General features: G+C 38.3%; 1 protein-coding gene across 1 annotated transcript; it reads right to left on the reverse strand.

The window, feature by feature from the left end:
• Positions 1–330: 330 nt before the first annotated feature.
• Positions 331–19578, reverse strand: LOC122672850 (nuclear-pore anchor). Its single transcript, XM_043870348.1, has 22 exons — positions 19474–19578; positions 15204–16342; positions 14444–15143; positions 13863–14322; positions 12276–12472; positions 12030–12185; positions 11704–11862; positions 11366–11530; positions 10057–11265; positions 9677–9973; positions 7701–7703; positions 6559–6837; positions 6318–6467; positions 5099–5374; positions 4779–5015; positions 3929–4181; positions 3639–3856; positions 3129–3557; positions 2772–3035; positions 2442–2681; positions 1404–1934; positions 331–1319 (listed from the first exon to the last, which is right to left on the reverse strand). The coding sequence occupies exons 1-22, from the start codon at positions 19516–19518 to the stop codon at positions 579–581; spliced, it is 8148 nt and encodes a 2715-aa protein (XP_043726283.1). The 5' UTR covers positions 19519–19578; the 3' UTR covers positions 331–578.
• Between the last annotated feature and the right edge of the window lie 263 nt (positions 19579–19841).

The raw sequence follows: 19841 nt of genomic DNA on the forward strand, positions 1-19841 counted from the left end.
TTTATTTTCGATTTCAAAGTTTGAAGTAGATGCGGTAGGACTCCAAACCCAAATTGCTCTTTTAGAGTGCTGTCTACTTACGTGAATCAATATACACAGAACTCCCTTCTTATTTATGATACTCTTTCTTTTCAGAAACCTCTCTCAGAACTGGGAATTTTGACCGTTTTGGTGTTGTTTTTGATCAATAGTCCCAAAGACCTAGAGTCAGAGACATTTTCCTCGTCTGGTAAATCCCATCTAAAGATGGACTAGTAGTTTAAGAGGAAGACATGAACTAGGCATTTGATTTTAATGCAAATATTTACGAATGTACAAACTCAAAGAATATATTACAGTATTACTATTATTCACAATGAAGTAGGAACTCTTCATGTTTATATGACTTTGTACAAAATAGAGAAATCTTTGTTACTCAAACCATACAACTTCATGCCATCAAACCACACAACTTCATGCGACACCCAAACTTCTGTACTCATATATTTACAGTGTAATGCAACATACAAGTCACACCACACAAACAGTTTCCAATCTGAAAGCATGTCCCAACTGTTCTTAAACCGCCACCAAGTTGCTCACTTTCTTATTTTGATGACGGTGACTTCGGGAGGGGGGTGCGTACAAGCGATTACCTTCTTCACCCTGGCAATTGAATGCATGACCTTGGACCCTACTCCTGATAGTATATTGTGAGATTTCTTGTGCATTGGCTTAACATCTTCCATTATACTATCTCCGCTGTATTCTACCCCTTTCTCTTTTGATTCAGTTCTTAATGCTTCTCCAGGTCTGTGATCTTCTATTTGATCTCCCTGTTTGGATTTCACAATTGAATGTTGTGGCACTGATGGAATATCCATATCTCCAGCCTGTATCTTTGTCTGTGTACTCTCTTTAGTTGTTGCATCAGCTGCCTTTTCAAGCTTCCCAATGTTTTGGGAGATTTCAGTGACTTCTGGGAGCATCACACTTTCCACTTTCTGGGGTAATTCTTTGTCTGCAGGTTGGACATCAGATAAAGAAATCTTCTCATTTAAGGTGTCAGCATCCTCTAAGATTGTGCCTTCTGTTTTCTCAATTTCATGCACCAAACTGGTCTTTACATGGCTCTGCTCTTCAAAGACCAAGTTACCTGTAGTATCAAGCACTTTAGGGCTGTCTCTGATGCTACTTTCTGCATTGGTCTGTTCAATGGATGAGAAAATCACCCTTTCTTGCTGTTTTGGAAGTGGAGTTTCTCCTTCCCTATTTGCAATATTGGCATCAGCATCATTCATCTCCTTGGCTTCCATCTTTAAAATTTCTTGCACTGGAGCCTGCAAAATCTGATGAAGTGTCATTTTTTTTTCTATGGGAATTCTGTGCTTAAGAAAATTCGATTTAGGTATTTCAAAATTCACCTCATTATTAATGGAATACCCTTCCATCTTTCCTGTTGCTAGGCTTGTTTCACCTGTTTCTTGCTCGATCAACACCCAACTGTTTCTTTCTTCATCTTCTGTCATATGACCTTCTTGCTCTGGTATTTTTGCTTGCAAAACCTCAGTGAGAGATGAAGCGTTAGATTTATTGGTGGGTACCTCTTGATCTTTTGGATGTAAGTCTTCTACAATGTTACTTGGGTTAGATACCAAGTCTGAAGAGGTTGTCTTAAGCTTCCCAACTTCAATGAATTCCTTTGGAACAATTTTATCTTCTGTAGTGCTTTCTGTGTTCTCTTCATTTGTTATGACACTTTCATGAGTCGGTTCTGTAGGCTCATGGTGAGGGGCCTCCTGGGGCTCATTGACTGCTTCTCCCTTTGGTGCTTCTTTGGCTGGTGTGTTTGGAGTAGATGAAACATCAAGATCCTCCTTTATGGTCATAATATTATCAGTGGAAGCTGCTGTTTCTAGCTCCTGCTCCACCGGTACAATATCAGCACTCTTAACCTGTATTTTAGTCGATTTCAGTATATAAAATAATATGTATCTCAGAAGGAAAAAAAAAAAAAAAACACCGAAGGAGATCTCATTGGGGGCTGACTAAGCACCTCCACTGAAGTTCATCTTGCATTTTGGTCAATAGGGGATGGAGCAGAACAGGAAGATATAAATTTTTCAACCTTTGAAACTAATTTTAAGTGTTCATGCTGAAAATGGTGGTAAATGAGGATTTCATATGGAGATGATGGAGCTGGGATGGATGAGTTTTTATGAATTATGAGCATACTTCATGGTTTAGATTAACATACTGTGTCCTGGTACAGATATAAGGGAAGGGAATAGTGTTGTGTTCAATGTTTTCACATAGGATATTCCACTGGGAACATCGAAGAAAAGTTGTTCTACGAGCAGGTTGTATTGCTCATGGTCCAACAGTGGGATCAGTAGGAGGGTGAGAAGGGGGTATGAGAGGGAGAGAGTGAGCAAGAGTCAAATTTGTGTTTGTGATCTGACCTCTTCATTTAGAATGTGGTTTTCTGTGGCATCATTTTGGCTGCCTGTTTCATTACTCTGATCTTTGGGGTCCAAATTGGTTGATTCATTCTCAATCTCTGGTAAATCCTTTTGTTCTTCTTGATGGGCCTCTTTAGTTGTTTCTTCTCCAGTCGCAGCCGGGAAGGGATCCTTTATACCCTCTATGAGTGGTTTTTCGACTTTCTCACTTGATCCAGCATTCTCAGTTCCCAGAGACACCTGTAAAACAGACAATGATTCATTCTGACATACAAAATGCATACAAGGAAAGGAAATGAATGAGTTATCAGCTCTTATGCTCCATCAGACCTCATCATTTAATGTTTCACAGTTGGTACTCTTATTTGTTTCATTTGCTTTGCGTCCTAGATCTTCTCCCGCCAACTCTGTCTGTCTTGGATCTTCAAGCTGCGGTTTAAGTTCTCTGTCTTTGACAATTTCCCCCTCCTTTTTGTCTTCATGATGGTATTCTTTGCTTGTTTCTTCTTCTATAGAAACTTCACAAGGGTCCGTCATTGTTCTGTTTTCCTCCATGTTCTCAGTTGTACCGGCTTTCTCAAGCCCTTTGGGCACCTGGAGAACGATAAAGTTTCATATTACACACTAGAGAATAAAAACCAAAGGAAAATAACTAATTAAATGTTTCAGTTCTTATATTCCACGGACCTCTTCATTTAAGATTTCACATTTTGGTTTATCACTTGTTTCAATTATTTTTTCCATCTGATCTTCTATAGCGTCGGAAGCTTGGCTCCTATCTTTTGCCTCCAATTCAATTGCTACCTCATCAACCCTTTTCTCCTCCTTTTTGTCTTGGTGAGCCTTTTTAACCGTTTCATCATCAACACATTCTTCACAAGGGTCCTTGAGCAGGCTCTGCTCTTCAATCACCAAATTAGTTGTGGTATTATGATCCTTGGGACCATCTTTGATGCTTTCTTCTGCAGTTCCCTGTTCAGCAGATGAGAAAACCAGTGTGTCTTCCTGTTCCCGAACTAGGGTTTCTCCTCCCTCATATCCGCATGTTGTTTCTTGAACATTGGAGTGATCATTCATCTTCTCGCCTTCCTTATATAAAATATCTCTTGATTGAGCCTGCAAAATAGATGACGTGTCAGTGTTTTTGTAGGTATTCCTTGCTCTCAAAATTTCAGTTTCTATTGTTTTAAGATTCACCTCATCATTGATGGAATTTCCCTCAGTTTCTTCTGTTGGTAGGTTCACTTCATCAGTTGCTTGCTTGAGAATCACCAAATTGTGCCTTCCTTCATCTTCTGTCATGTGGCCTTCTTTCTCTGGTACTGGTTGTTGTGCAACATCAGTGAGAGATGAGGCATTGGAGTTATTGGTTGGGACCACCTGATCTTTTGGATGCAAGTCTTCCACAGTGTCACCTGGATTAGATACCAAGTTTGAAGTGTTATTAGGGTTCTGAACTTTGTTGAGTTCTTTCAGTACATTTTTACCTTCAGCAGCATCTTCCTTATTTTCTTCATTTATTTCATTGATTTTGTGGACCAGTTCTTTAGGCACAAGCAGTGTGACCTCCTTGGGCTCATTAACTGCTTCGTTCTCTGATGGTTCTTCTGCTGGTGAATTTGGTGTAGGTGAAGCATCAAGATCCTTATCTGCCTCATCCTTTATGGTTGTAGCGTCTACCTCATTGGCGGAAGATGTTACTAACTGCTGCTCCTCTAATACAACATCAAGACTTTTGACCTGTATGTATCAGTTGATCAGTTAAATGAAGGAAACCTAGAAAGGGTAATGAAGGTGATTTCAATGGCAGTAACAAAGCACCAGCGCCGAAGGTCATGTCCATGCAGAATGGATGCAAGTGGAAAAAGTTTTCAACCTTTCCCGAGCCAGTTCTCTCTCCATGCAGAAAATCCCTAGCAAGGATTTCATATAGAGCAGATAGAGCTGGTATGATGGGTTATTAGAAAGTACGAGCCTATTTAATGGTTCAGATAAAACTCCCATCTCCTGGCCTAGCTATAGGAAATTGGAGTATGGTGTTGATTTTAGTGTTTTCACGAAAGATAATCTGCCAGAAAAATGAAGAAAACTTACTGTATGAACACTTTGTGTTGCTTATGGTCCAGATATCAGGGATCAATTCTCTTGCTCTTTTTTTTTTTTTTGGGGGGTTGTGGGTGGGGGGTTCTATTGTAGCATGCTTCATGAAATACTAATTATACTTCATCGAATAACTGAATTAGGTTCAAGTTTTACTCTGCACAATTTGGGATTTCATCTTTGGCTTATTTTATTTACTGATCATGAGAGAGTCAAGTTTGTGTTTTGTAATCTGACCTCTTTATTTATATTGTTGTTTTCTGTGGAACCATCTTTGCAGCTTGCTTCATGATTCTGATCTCTGGGGTTCAATTTAGTTTCTTCCTTCTCAACCTCTTGACTGTCCTTTTCTTCTTCATTGTCCCCTCTAACTGTTTCTTTTTTAACAGGAACTAGGTCCGTCGTAGCTTCTTCCTCCGTCATCTGTCTTTCCATTCTCTCACTTGATCTATCATCCTCAAATCCATTAGACTCCTGTATAACAGGTATTGTTCAGACCTAAGTTGAAAAAATATAAACAAATAAATAAAATTATTGATTCTTATTCTTCATGTGACCTCTTCATCTAAAGTTTCACATTTCATAGTCATATTTGCCTTATTTTCTTTGCCTTTTGGATCTCCTTCAGCATCTTCCCGACTCTGATCTTCAAGCTCCAGTTTAGGTTTTGGTTCATTGACTTTGTTTTCCTCCTTTTCATCTTCGTGCTGGATTTCTTTATATGTTTCTTCTCCTATAGAAACTAGGCATGGGTCCTTGACCATTTCAGTTTCTTCCATAATCTGTTTTCCTATGTTTGTACTTGCACCAGCTTTGTTAAGTCCTTCCAACACCTGTAGAGTGGTAAAGTTTCAAAGAGAAAACAAGCGAATGTAAAAGAAAGGAAAATAAAATAAAAAGACAATGTTTCAGATTTTGTATCCTACTGACATCTTCATTTAAAATTTCACAATTTGGGGTCTCATCAGCTGCATTTGTTTTCTCTTCCTGGTCTCCTATAGCCTTGATGGTTGAAGTGTCTGACTCCTCAGTGGAAGGTGTTTTTTCTAACTGCTGCTCCACTGATACAACGTCAGAACTATTGACCTGTATGTTTCAGTTTATCAGTCAGTGAAATGCATATACAAAGGCAACCTAGAGAAAGGAAATTAAAGGAGATCTTAATAGGGTGACAAGGCACCAGTTCTGAAGGTCATCATGTCTTTGGAATCAATAGGGTTAAAACAGAATGGAAGTAAGTGGAGAAAAAATCTCCCAGTTATCTGTTTGTGCTGAAAATGTCCGGCAAGGATTTCATATAGTAGGATGGATAGAGCTGGTATGATCGGTTATTAGAAACTATGAGCCTACTTAATGTTTGAGCTGATCATACTGCCTCCTGGCCTAGATATAGGAAAAAGGAGTATGGTGTTGATTGTAGTGTTTTGTGTAGGGTAATCTGCTTGGAAACTTGAAGAAAGATTTGTATTAACACTCTGTATTGCTTATGGTCCAGACTAGAGGGATTAATACTCCTGTACCTGATAGTTTTGGTCCTATTGTAGCATGCTTCATCCAATTACTGAATTAGGTTCAAGTTTTATTATGCATAATTTGGGATTTTCATGTTTGGCCTAGCTTTTTTCTGACCATATCTGTTTTTGTATGTTTATTATGCATAATTTGGGATTTTCATGTTTGGCTTAGATTTTTTTTCTGTTAGTGACTGCATCAGCACAGAAATAGATGGCGAATAGAGAGAGAGAGAGAGAGAGAGAGAGAGAGATCCTTTTCAACCTCTTCAGTGTCTGTTTTTTCTCCTTCATGGTCATCTCTAACTGTTTCTTCTCTAATAGAAGCTAGGGATGGATCCTTCATAGCTTCCTCTTCTGTGACCTGCCTTTCCAATTTCTCACCTGATCCATCTTCCTTAAATTCATTAGACACCTGTATAATTATAACAAACATTGATTTAGCATAATTGCAAAAAATGTAAACAAGGTGAGGAAATGATATGAACTCTTATTCTTAATCTGACCTCTTCATGTAAAATTTCACATTTCATGATCTTGTTTGCTTCATTTGCCTTGTCTTCTAGATCTTCTTCAGCATCCAATTCCTGACTGTGATCTTCAAGGTCCAGTTTAATTTTTGTGTCATTGACCTTGGTTCCCTCCTTTTCCTCTTCGTGATGGTATTCTTTACATGTTTCTTCTCCCATAGCAACTAGGAATGGGTCCTTGACCATTCCAGTTTCTCCCATAATCAGTTCTCCCCAGTTCGTACTTGCATCAGCTTTGCCAAGTCCCTCTGACACCTGTAGTGTGGTAAAGTTTCAGATAGCAAAAAAGAGAAAAAAAAAAAAGGAAAATAAATTAAAAAAAATATTATCTTTCAGGTCTCGTGTCCAACTGACATCATTTAACATTTCATGGTTTGGGGTCTCCTTCGATGCATTTATTTTCTCTCCCTGATCTTCTATAGCCCCCAATTCTTGGCTCTTGTTTTCATCTCCCAATTTAGTTGCTATCTCATCAACCTTCTTCACCTCCATTTCATCTTGATGATCCTTCTTAACTGTTTCTTCACCAACACATGGTAGATAGTGGTTATGCTCTTCAATCATCACATTAGTTGTGGTATCATGCTCTTCAGGGTTATCTGCTGCCGCTTGTTCAACAGATGAGAAAACTGTCATGTTTTCCTGTCTTGGAATTGGGGTTTCTCCCCCCTCATTTGCATTTGTTCCATGAACAAGTCTGCAAATGTCCATCTTTTCATCTTCCTTGTTTGAAGTTTCTTTTACTGCACCCTGCAAATCAGATGATGTTTTAGTGTTCTTCCATGGTTATTCCTTGTTTTAGAAATTTCAGTGTTGATGGTTTTAAGATTCACCTCATCCTTTACTGTATCTCCTTCCGTTGCTTCTTTTGGTAGGTTCACTTCACCTGTTGCTTGCTTAGTGAACCCCAAAGTCGGCCTATCTTCATCTTCTGTCATCTGGTTTCCTTTTTCTGGTGCTTGTTCTTGTGAAGCCTCGGTGAAAGATGAAGTATTGGAGTCAATGGTTGGAACCTCCTGATCTGTTGGATGCAAGTCTTCTACAATGTCACCTGGATTAGATACCAAGTTTGAAGAGGTGTTATTGGGCTTCCGAACTTCAATGAGTTCTTTCACTACATTCTCATCTTTTGCAGCACCTTCTCTGTTCTCTTCATTTGTTTCATTGATTCCATGAATCAGTTCTTTAGTCACAAGCTGAATGACCTCCCAGGGCTCATTGACTGCTTCCTCCTTTGTTGCTTCTTCTGCTGGTGAATTTGGTGTAGGTGAAGCATCAAGATCCTTATCTGCTTCATCTTTTATCTTGCTAGTTTCTATCTTGTCCATGGAAGATGGTGTTTCTGTTTCCTGCTCCTCTGCCTGTGTAATAAACCAAAATTCGAATTGTTAGTCAGATACACAAACGAGGAAAAATGTAAAGAAATATGACTCATTTTATCAAATGGTTTTGAATGAATTACAAATTCAAGCTAAAGTCTTGAAAAGGAAATTGAAGGAGATTTTGTTTAGGAAAACATAGGAACATAAAAAGAGGCAGGGGGGAGGGGAGTGAGAAGTATTTTGCTTAGACCTCTTCTTTGGTGCCAGAAGCATTTGCCTCTTCCTCTATGGTTTCTTTAGGGCTTTTAAGATTCTCCGGGAGATCTTTTCCAGCGTTTACTTTTTCACCATCTTCGTCATGTTCCCCACTCATCTTATCGAAGGGAATTTCAAGCTTTTTGCCTTCTGATTCTTCTTTATGTGAATATGAAACTAAATTTTCATTTTCTTCCTCCTTCAAAGTCTCAATTCTGCAAACATTGTAGGCCTCATTTGGTTCTGTATTTCTCTCTCTCTCTAGGAATGAATCATCATATTTTGCTGCAAAAGTAGGTATTTCAACATCTAGTTTGGAAGCTTCATCTAGCTTCTGACCTCCTTTTTTCTCCTGTTCTTCAATTGGACTTACCTTCTCTATGTCTTGGAACCCCATCTTGGGTGCCTGTTCAAGCTCCTTGGGTTCCTCTCTCTCCAAGCACATGTTTTCCTTTTCCTCCAGGGTAAAAAGTCCAACTGAATTCTTTACTCCTGAGGCTTCATCTTCCTCCAGCAATTCATCTTTTATATTCTGATTTGTGGTTTTGCTTCCAAGCTCCTCCTGTTCAGAACCAGATACAGAGGGTTCCTGAAGGTTTTCTTCTGATTCTTCAACCATGGCAGGTCGACTAGCCGTGGTCTCAGCTTCAGTGATTGTTTTGTCAGCTTCATATTCAGATGCAGCTACTGCATTGGAAGATCTCTTAACTTCTTCTTCCACTTCATATGGCTCCATATTTTCCAGTTTTTTACTCTCGTGCGCATTCTCACCTTCAGAGGGAAGTTGGATCACCGTATCAGGGGTTGGAGCAAGTTTCACCTCTTTGATTTCTTCATGCATTGAATCAGTTTCAACTGTTCTTTGGCACATTTCTTCAGAACCAATATCAGAGGCCTCTACAAGCTTCTTAATTTCTGGTTCACTTTCCTGTGAGCTAATCTCTCCTGCAATCTCTGTAAAAGATGCAATGCTGAGCTTGTCATTACTTGTCTCTGCTTCCTTGAGGATATACTCTTTTATCATTTCTTCAGATACCTCGGTTACAGACTTGGAGATGTCCAAAAAGTTCTCACTCGCTTGCCTCTGTGTTATATCTCCTTCTAATACTTCTGTAAGGGGAGATGCTTCAGGGTCCTTATTTGGGTATTCCACAGTCTTTAAATCCAATGTTTCTGTCCTCACATCATTGTCTATTTCTTGGGTGCGCACCTGTTTAAAATGTAATATTTCAAATTGTTGATCATGTAAAGAATAAAAAAAAAAGTTAGGTTCACTTAAAGACTATGCACCATTTTTTATGGTTCAACTAACCTCGTTGACTGTTCTATCTTCAATTGATACTGTATGGAGGTCCTTATCAGTGCTTTCTTCCTCTATTCTCCATTGGTTTATATCCTGGCTTGTTTCAGCTTTATCATGTCCACAGTATGCCTTAAGAACAGATGAAACTTCAACATGATGGACAAAATGTAAATGAAAGTAAATTTAAATAATTAATTCTGATTCATCTTACCACTTCATTTAAAATGGCATTCTTCGTAACCTCACTTGGGATATCTTCTTTTCCTGTTTGAAGTTCTGCCTTAAGTTTGTGTCCTGTGTCCTCAAGGTTTATGCTGTCCTTTTCTGCTTCTTGAAGTCTTTGCATAATCATTTGTTCTTCAACAGCTGCGGTATTCTGGTCCTCCACAACCATATTATCTTTCTTGATTTTGGTTTCTTTGGCTCCAGGGAGGTTCTCATGACTTTGATCTTCAGCCACTACTTCACACACCCTTTCTAGCTTCTGACTAGGATCAGCATCTTCAAATTTCTGCACCACAGCACTAGATTAGTAAGAGCATTTATATGGATTGAAAAAGAAAAATTAACTAGTACAGAGTATATATCTCTGACCTCTTGAAGAGCACTTTTTTCTATGGGATCAAAACCTTCATTTCTTTCATGTCTTTGATCTCCAGCCTCCAAGTTAATTCCCATGTTTTCAACTTTCTCACCTCCTATTATGCCTTCCTCAGGGATCTCGTCAAGATTCTTAACATGATCCTCTTGAGCTAGAACATCCTTCTCAATTATTGCACATGAACTGGTTGTCTCGACACCCTTAGACACTGCATCGAATGACTTCTCACCATTCAATTCACCCTTCGCTGAGCTTTCTTGTAGTTTGCATTCATCCTGCAGAGTCTCTGTTCTGCTATTCTTCCCAAGCTTTGTTAGTTCAGTGGCTTCCTCCCTCTCAAGAATTTCATCAGCATCTTTTGATTCAGAGGTATTCTTTTTAGGGTATGATTCAAGGAGCTTCTTTTCCTTTGCACTGTCATCTTCCTGAAGTTCCTCATTTGAGCTCTCCTTCCCAATTTCATTAGTGTCCATCTTAGAGACATCCTCCAGCTTCCGTGGCTCTTCTTTCTGAATTGAGATCTCTCCTGTCGAGTCTGCAACATAAGGAAATTCCAGGTTATTTTCTTGCTTTGGACTCTCATCCTTTGTTTCCTTGCTTTTTTCAATTGAATCAAGCTCCTGTTTAGATGCCAGTGTTGAAGATCCCTGAAGAGTTTCTTCCCATCTGTTGTCTAACGGAGCCTCCCTGGCTGTGATCTCTGTTCCGTTAGTTGCTTCAATGCCTTTGTATTGGTTCCCTATGACTGTGTCAGAAGATTCCATTTGTATTTCACACTCTTTTCCTTGGTTACCTTCATCTGCAACCTGTTTTTCCACTTTCAATGCCTTCTCAGAATTGTCACTTTGGTTATGGGTCTCCTCAAGCTTCACACCTTTAACATCTACCTGCTGGAAGCTTGTTGAACTTGTTTCAGTTGTTGCTAGGCTACTTTTCTCAGAAGCAAGATTGGAACCATCTACCAATTGTCTCCCTTCTTGTTTTGCTTCTTGCAAGGTTCTGGCAGATTCAGTTTCAAGCTGTTCATTATTGTTCTCTGTTTTTTTAATGTCCTCTTTGCTGTGTTCTTCATACATCATAAACTGCTCACTGTGCTCTTTCTGCAGAATTTCTTCTCTTGATGTTTCTGTAGCACCTGAAGCATCAGCATTCTTTTTTGTATCTTCCATGTTCTCGAAATTCCCTGCGTCAGAGTCTGTGATCTGTTGAATAGATGAGGTCCAAATTAACAGTTAATAAACAGTACAAAGATGTGCAAAGTAAATTCAGATGTCAAGCCACAAGTTTTGTATTTACTTTAACATCTTCTTTGGGGTTTTCCTCCTCTTTTTGATCTTCCTCAAGGTTCTCTTTAACTTTCATGCCTACAACAGATAACATGCAGGTATCTGTAACAGCACCATCTTCCTCTAAAATGGATCTTTCTGTTTCCTCACCTACACCAGTCGTCTCAAGTCTCTCAGACACCTGCAGAACAAATAGAATTTCAGCTTAAAGAGAAAGAACACCAAGGGAAAAGAAAATGAAAAACGAGATTGCAAAGATAATGTAAAGAATATTTTTAATTTATGGTAGTTAAAAAAACCAGAGTTAAGAATGAAAGGTTGCAGAACAAACTTCCAGTCTCAAATTTTGCTGACCTCATCTTCCTGAGAGCTTTCCGTAACTGTTTCTTCTTGAATAGGTGGTGAACAGTGGTCTTTGGCAGCACTGTTCTCTACTACTGTTTGTCTCTCGGTATTCTCACCTGTACTGGATTTCTCAAGGAACTCACACTCTGTATGAGGTACTCTGTGGACCTGTATAATAAATGAATTTCAACTTAATGTATGATAGCAAAAGGAAAGAAAAGAGATCATTTTCTAAATTCAGGATCTGGGAAAGAGACTGAAGAAGGAAAACAGAAAAATTGTTAAGAGTTTAAATTTTATTTTCCAGGCTTCATCAAAATAAAATTCCATCTGACCTCTTCTTCATGCTTCTTCATGATTTCGTCTCCCTGACTGCTCTGTTTAAGTGGTCCTTTCATTGATTCTGTAGACTGAGCCATAATGATGCTTTCTTCTATAATGTGTTTTTCAGTGTCCTCACCTGCACCAGCTATCTTAGGCTCTGCAGACACCTGTATAAAGGTTCAACTTAATGCATAGGTGTAAAAAGTAAATGAAAGGAATGAAACATACCAGTTTAAGTTCTTATATTCTGAGCAAACCTCTTTGTTATTGATCTCATTCTTGGTAGCTTTGTCAGTTTCGTTTGTTATGCAACTCTGCTCTTCACCACTGAATTCAGGGGCTGCCTTCTTTTCTTCTACGTGACTATTTTGGTCATCTGTTTGAATTCCAAAAAATACAGTTCCTTGTTCTGGAATGCAGCAGTCTTCCTTTATGATCATTTTCTCTGCTTCACCTGCATGAGATATCTCAATTATGTCATTGCGGAGATGGAAGTTTCTCTCTCTCTCTCTCTCTGGTTGTCATATTTTGTGACTTGATCTAGTTATAGTTATCGTAGGCAGTAATTACCATTTTATGAAATATCACAGAATTGATACATAAGGACGTGTGTGAATATAATGAAATGATCACATCTGATCTGTGGACCTTCCCCCCGCGCCATGACTTGAACCAACTGATGAACAAATACTGCATGAGATAGATATTATGGTTTAAGTTACATGGAAGTCCAATGGATTTAGATTTTGACTAACAAGTTGCCACCTAGAATAGGGTCTAGGTTTGTGAACTTATCCAAATTGCCTGATCTACCCTCAAAGCTGGTTTTGTTAGTCCCACGGCAGAAGATGTCAGTCATCCTCCTTACACAGTATAGACTGTCCTCTATTCATACCCATGCACTGTATGCTGTGCACAACACCTCTCTAAAAGCTATTGGAGTAAGCCTCAAAAAGGTCTAAGGAATGTATTTAACCAATCAGGAAATAATACATAAAAAATGAAGTGGATACAACAATGCAAAGAAACAAGCCAGCCATGTTACATGATGCATGAGCAGAATTTTTTTTTTTTGGATGAATAGTGTGAGAAGAATATTAAGCCCGAGGAGTAGGTGGATTTTATTCAATGAACCCTGTCTATCTGGTCTTTCCACCATAGTTGCAGAAAATAGTGGAGACTGAAATATTTAAATAACGAAATGAAATATGCAAAAGGACTAACTGGCATGAAGGCAATCTGTGGATCATGAGAGTAACTGAATCATGGTGGAATTCCTTGCTGAAAATTAAGGGTAAATAGTAGGAAAAATTATATATATATGTGGGGAGTCCAGTTACAAAAACAAAATCAGTTTGTGAGCTATTGTGAAAGAAAATTTATATACCTGTGACATATGCACTTGTATATGTTTCTAGACAGTGATGAAAACCTTTGTCCAGAAATTAGAGTTGAAATATTTATAAAAACATTGGAAAAAGTAAAAGAATAAATCCTCATAATTGGACACTATGCTTCATACATGGATTTTATTGAATTTGGCTAATGTGGTGGAAAATCATGTAGTATAGAATAAGGTAAAGGGATATGTTAATCACCAAGGTAGGTGAGCTTTGGAGTGTTCCCCAGAAAAACATAGCCTGTACATTGGAGAAAGTTTGGCAAGCTTACATGACCGCACTTATATGAGATCAATATCATTTCCAAGTGGCACATAAATGCTTATGTGACTTAATTGTTTAGTATTTAGATGCCTACTTTTCAAATTTGATTCTATTTCCCATGTACTAGCATGAATTGTATATTAAAGTAAATGAAGAGAACTTGAATTTTCTAGTGCTCACCTTTTGTTATGGTTTTACCCATTCCTATTTCAGAAGCTTCTTCATTCTTTTCGGTCTGCTCTTCTATTCTCTGACTGGCATCAGTGTCTGTGGATCTCTCTTTTGAGTCTATTTTGGAAACCTTTACTGTTTCTTCAACTTCCATTTCACTTGCCTGTGGAATCAATTCCAATGTTTGTGCACCATCTCTACTTTTCTCCTGCTCCAACATTGTGCTTTCTATGTTCTCTCTAATTCTAAATGCTTCTTCAGTGTGCTTATTCTCTACTGGAGCATTTTTGTCTTCTTTATGAACTTGTTCTTCCACTTCTAGGTTGGAGACTTCCCCTTCCTGCTCACATTCTTGTTGTATAGATTCTTCAACCAATGAATGGGTGACTGGTGAATTGCCCATTTCCGTGTTTGGGGTCTCAAGTTCCATCTTTTCTATCTTTTGACTTGGTTCGACTGCTCTGAGATTCTGCAAAATAAAATCTAATCAGTAAAAGGCTGACTGTATCAAAGGAAAATATGGGACTACATTGACGGAAAAGAAAGAGGAAAGTCACACATGAATGCCTCATGATAATTTTTCTTCTTACCTCATCTTTTGGTGTTCTATGTTCATTCACTTCATCATCCCTTGTGTTCCCTTCCTTCCTTTCTTCTTCGAAGCTTTCCTCAACACTGTTAATGGGTTTCTCCTCTTTCTCATAGGTACTTCCTTCAGCATCTGCACTTGAAGCAGCTGCTTCAACTGCCTCGGACACCACATCCAAGGATTTTTCAAGTTTCTCCTCTTCTGGTTTATCTGTCTGCAAGCTTTGTTCTGAAGCTTCCATTTCTTTTGGCATTTGCCACCTGCAAATCTCTTCAGCCCCAATTATTTCAGTGACCTCAATGTTGTCCCTGGTTTCTGTGACAGAAGGTCCTCCTTTATCTTTGTTTTCATCAATTGAAGTATTTGTCAATGGAAAAACCAGCTTCTCACTCCCTCTTTCTAGACCTTCCAGTCCTTCCTCATCCTTAATGGAGGAGGTATCAAGCTTTGTTTCAGGGCTCTCATCATCCTTAGCTTCCTCGCTTATGGTGCTTTCAGCTGTCTCAAGGATTTTATCCTGAGGTTTCACTTGATTACAGTTATCCTTCCCAGTATTTGCTGACTCAGTTTCAGATGTTTCTTCAATTTTGTAGGGCTTGTCTTGTTCTTGAAAATGTGAGCCTTCTGTTACTTGTGTGACTAGAGGGCTTTCCAGAGCTTCAGTATCTTGGATTTCATATTCAACTGAATTTTCATCTTTCATCTTTTCATTCAAATCAATTGTTTCTTTACTTTTCTCTTCCAATTCACTGCTGGAGGTCTCTTCAAGTTTCCCAGCTTCCTGTTCAGATTTGTCCAATCTTTTTTCTTCGGTGACTAAAGGGATTTCCCAATCGTCATCCGGGTTTTCATTTTCACCTGGATTTTTGTCTTTCGATGTTTCATGTGAATCAGCTGTTTCTTTACTTTTCTCTTCTAATGCAATACAGGACTGTTCAATCTTCCCACTTTCCTGTTCAAATTTGTCCAAGCTTGTCTCTTCTGTTATGAATTTAGTAGGTGGAATATGAAAGCTTTCATTTGTACCCTCAGTGTTGTTTACGATCTCTTCACCATCTTGGATCTTTGAACTCTCCTCTCCCTTCAAAATACAGTCCGTATTGTTATCATGTGGGTTTTCATGTCCCTCTTGTGTATTTTCCCCTATCTTTTCACTTGAGTTAACTGTTGTTGGACCTGTCTCCTTACCCTCTGTATGGGAGGATTTTTCTTGCCCCTTGCATCTTACTCCTTCAAAGACACTCTTTTCTACTTCTTGTTTAATTGGTGCATCATCTTTGGTTGCATCTTTGATCCAAACCTCTCTTATATCTTTGACATCTATTTTCAAAATTTCTCCCATTAAACCAGGTGTAAAAGGTAGAGCCTCTTGATTTTGTCCTGTTGTTCCCTTGCTTGTTTCATGAACTTTTTCTCCAAGCTCTAATTCAGATTCATTACTGGATTTCTTTTCCTCTATCTTATCCTCCTGAGAGTGATTCGCTGCTTTCACCTCTTCAATATTATATGGAAGTTCTCTGGTTGAAGCCTGTCCATCTGTGGTTTCAACTTCTTGACCAAGAATCACCTTTTTCTTCCAAGTTTCATTGCCTTCATCAATATTCAGAGGTGCCTCTTCTTCTCCTGTGATGCCATATGCCTCTTGTACAGCTTCTTGCTTTAGATCTTTCAGCAATTGGGTTTCATTATCTATTTTCTCCTTCTGTTGCAGAATTACTTTTTCATCAACTACAGTACTCTCAGAATCTATGCAGGTGATTTCATTAGCAACCTTGGCAAGTGAGGGTGATACCAAAAAACTTCCACCTTCACAGATACCAACATCACCTTCAACTTTTGGCGTTTCTTTGAATGATTCTGACTCGCCACCTATTGACTCCTTGTCCTTCTCTGCTATTTTCTATGGAAAAGGAGAAAATGTAGAAAATTACGAAAGAAAAAATTATCGAAGAAACCAAGAACCTGAACATACAAAAGTAATGACTGATGAGGCGTCTCTGGTATGTTACAGTAACATAGTTGAAGAAGTATATATATAAAGAAAGAGAAATATATATTTGTTTACTGCATGCTAATTTTCAGTATTTTGTAAATTAACCTAAGTCATGACCAGTGAATGTGTGAAAACTTCATCCACAGCCTCAAAGCAGCTAGTAATAGACTTGGTATGGCAACCTACAACCGTACTGCCCTTCTTTTGTTTAATTGACATTTAACCAACCTGGGAACATTGGTTACTTGTTCTCTAAATACTAGTTTACTCATTTAGTAAATTGGAAGATGGAAAATTCGATCCTGTGGTCATATTAAAATTCCCTATCTAAACTTGTGAATCTGACTGTTTTCTTTGGTAATGGATATTTTGGGACTGTATAGAACTCTTTGCCGTGTGATCTCTGATATTTCTGTTATTTTTGCTGAGACATGGGTTGGGTGGAATGACAGAATAGGATCTGTAAACTAGCCCCAATAAGTTTAGTAAAATTTTGTGGAGTTGCAATCTTGAAGAGTGCACGTAAAAGAGTAGATTAAACAGGGTATTTGATGTACTTCCTTACTCCACTAGTATAATTTTTTTGACAGAAATATTGTAGCTTAGGTTTTTGACTGTGTGTGATATCACTGAATTCCTACTATTTTTAACTTAGGACTTCATAATGTTTTGGGCTACAAAGCCTTTACCCAGGTTCTCCAATAGTATATGAACGTAAGAGGATAGAAATTCCTGGTTTGCAGTCTTGCAGACCAAATTCAGATCCAGACAAATTTTGTCAGGAAGCAGAGCAAATATCAGTAAAAATGATAGATGAATGAAATTCTCAGTTTGGTTTGATCATGAAAAAGCCATTTTGCTAATATCTGTCTTCACGGTTTTACATTCAGGGCACGAAATGAGGTAGATATGCACCTTTCTGTGTTTCAGCAGGTTACTATGGAGTAGAAGCTGTTTATTTTGATGTTTGAACTGGTTTGCAAGTGTATGTATTGTGGAATTATAAGTACCCCCAAAATTTGTATTCCATTCACTTTAAACATAGATTGATAGAGCAAAAAAGTTCCCACACATATAATAGGTGAAAGTTTTATCGTCAATCAGGATGAAAAGAGAATCGTTTCATTGATGGTGATTTGACGTTATGATTGGACTCTTGAAACAGTGAATCTCATCATTAACTCTCATCACTATTCATAAAGGTCCAAAATCTTTTCTACAGTCAAATCAGAGGATCAGATCCTGTGGCTGAAGAGATGATCTCTTCACAATGGATGAAGGAAAGCTCAGTCTCATATAATATAAATTTCTTTTTTAGATGCAGATATAAAACAGGCTAGGTCACAATGGTGACCAAGTTTCCCTCCACTCACAGATCCCATTCACCAAGGGGTAGGAGAGGCTAGGAATGGGTATCGGGAGGGTATTTTGGAACATACAAAAACCCTAGAATGGGTTTATGAACCCTAGGATGGTGGGTGGAGGAAAACTGTCCTAAAACAGGCATTAAGAATTTACTAGGTTCATATGTACAACCACAACTAGGCTTGATTGGGGGATCCGGGTACCTGTATTGTGTTATATTCTACCACCTCAGAGGTTCATGTGGGACCCAGAGCAGAAGTGAGCACTATGACACTATATGGAACTGTGGGCCCACTCCAGAACAAAGGAGCATATCAAATCAAGTGACAGGAGAGAGTATGCAGGGTAGATATGTAAATAGGTTGAATGGGTAAGTTTAATTACTAACATACGCCTAAAGATACTATCTGGGAGGGTGTTCTGATCATGAAATTGGTCAGGTAAAAGTAACCCATGTCTGACGTGGATGATCCTCTTAAAACGAAAGGCATTTCATGTGGCCACGTCATCCTTCAACCTAAATTCTCTCACATCTGGCACTAGCCCAATACGACAATTGGCAGGGTTCCTTGTCAGATCATCCTTTTCCAACGGGGGCAAAAATATAATATACTACAAAATATAGGAGGGTGAAATTTCCATCCTCTCGTTTATGAAATGATGCCAAGTGTACATTTTCCTCCCTATCTCTTGTCTGAGGTGGTGTTGCTTTTAGACATGAGACGATGAATTTTTCATCCTCCCAGAAGTCATCCTAACACAATCTAAATAACCAGTCTTTCAACCATATGGAAGGAATATGTGGTCGAACCGGAGTTCAGACCGCTCAAAAAAAAAATAAAAGCCCAAAAGTCTTTCTTTTGCCACGTGGCAAATTCCTGTTAGTAGGGATTCAACAGATGAAGAAAGAGATTAGGGCACATCCTATGGGTCCCAGCTTCCAGATTGTCACAACCATTGGATCTATGATCTATCCAACTGGTTTGGATGATTGAAATACATGGATCAAATTAAAGTAGTAGATTCCCAATGGATAGTTAGGATCATCCGAATAGACTGTTCTTATGGTAAACCTTAATAGTACCTTATATTTTCCTATTTTAAATTCTTAAAGGTACTTGCAAACAGAAACAATCAAACAAACCTTTGTGTACTGTCAACTGTGATCGTTAGCTCAGAGAGTTGCAGACAACACCCAGAACAAAAAGAAAAAGGACTACAGAAAGTCACTTTCTTCCTAAAATAGGAACTTGAATAAGGATTCAACAGATGAAGAAAGAGGTTATGGGACTTTGTAAGATCTGAAATTGTTAAAATTATTCTTTCTCGATCAGCAGTAATCTAGATATGAAATGAAATGCTCCTTCCATTTCTTCTTACTCTTTCTGTTCAATTGATCAGTTTTCTTTCTGTTCTGGAACTAAAGAATCAGAAGCAGAGTAAGAAAATTGAGAGACTGATGAATCTACTTCGCTGGCCTCTGTTCTTGTTCTTGAAAATTCACAAGGACTTGCAGAAACCAAAAACTAGATTCCCCATCCAAGAAAAGAAACAATTTTCTGATTTACAAAACACTAAAAGCTATTTGAAAGGAGATATATCAGATCGATATTGAAGAAGATTAAAAATCCAAGATCATATATGAAAGAAAGTAGAGAGATGGAGATGCTTACATTTGAAAGGATCGTTTCAGGTAATTCAGCTTCATCAGTTGCCATTGCTCATGTAGTCTGAACTGAACTAATTGAGGTGAAATTTATATAGGTGCAGAGGAGTTTCTCTAGATAGTGATCTCCCAAAGTGAGTTTGGAAGTATGTGAAAATGTTCAATTCCCCAATTAGGTATCTATACTAATCTTGTGATGGTCACTTTTGTGTATTCAAGAAAAGTAGGCTTGAAGTGACAAAATGACAATTTTTACTTTTGTTATGGGTATTGTCCAGATAAGAAATCGGTTGATGGGTAACATTCCCTTGTGGAATAATATAACTTCTTACCTCAAAACAAGTATTATTTGACCAAAAATTCTTACTCCTCCCA

Source organism: Telopea speciosissima, chromosome 8, assembly GCF_018873765.1.
Source record: "Telopea speciosissima isolate NSW1024214 ecotype Mountain lineage chromosome 8, Tspe_v1, whole genome shotgun sequence".
Classification (NCBI taxonomy): Eukaryota; Viridiplantae; Streptophyta; class Magnoliopsida; order Proteales; family Proteaceae; genus Telopea; species Telopea speciosissima.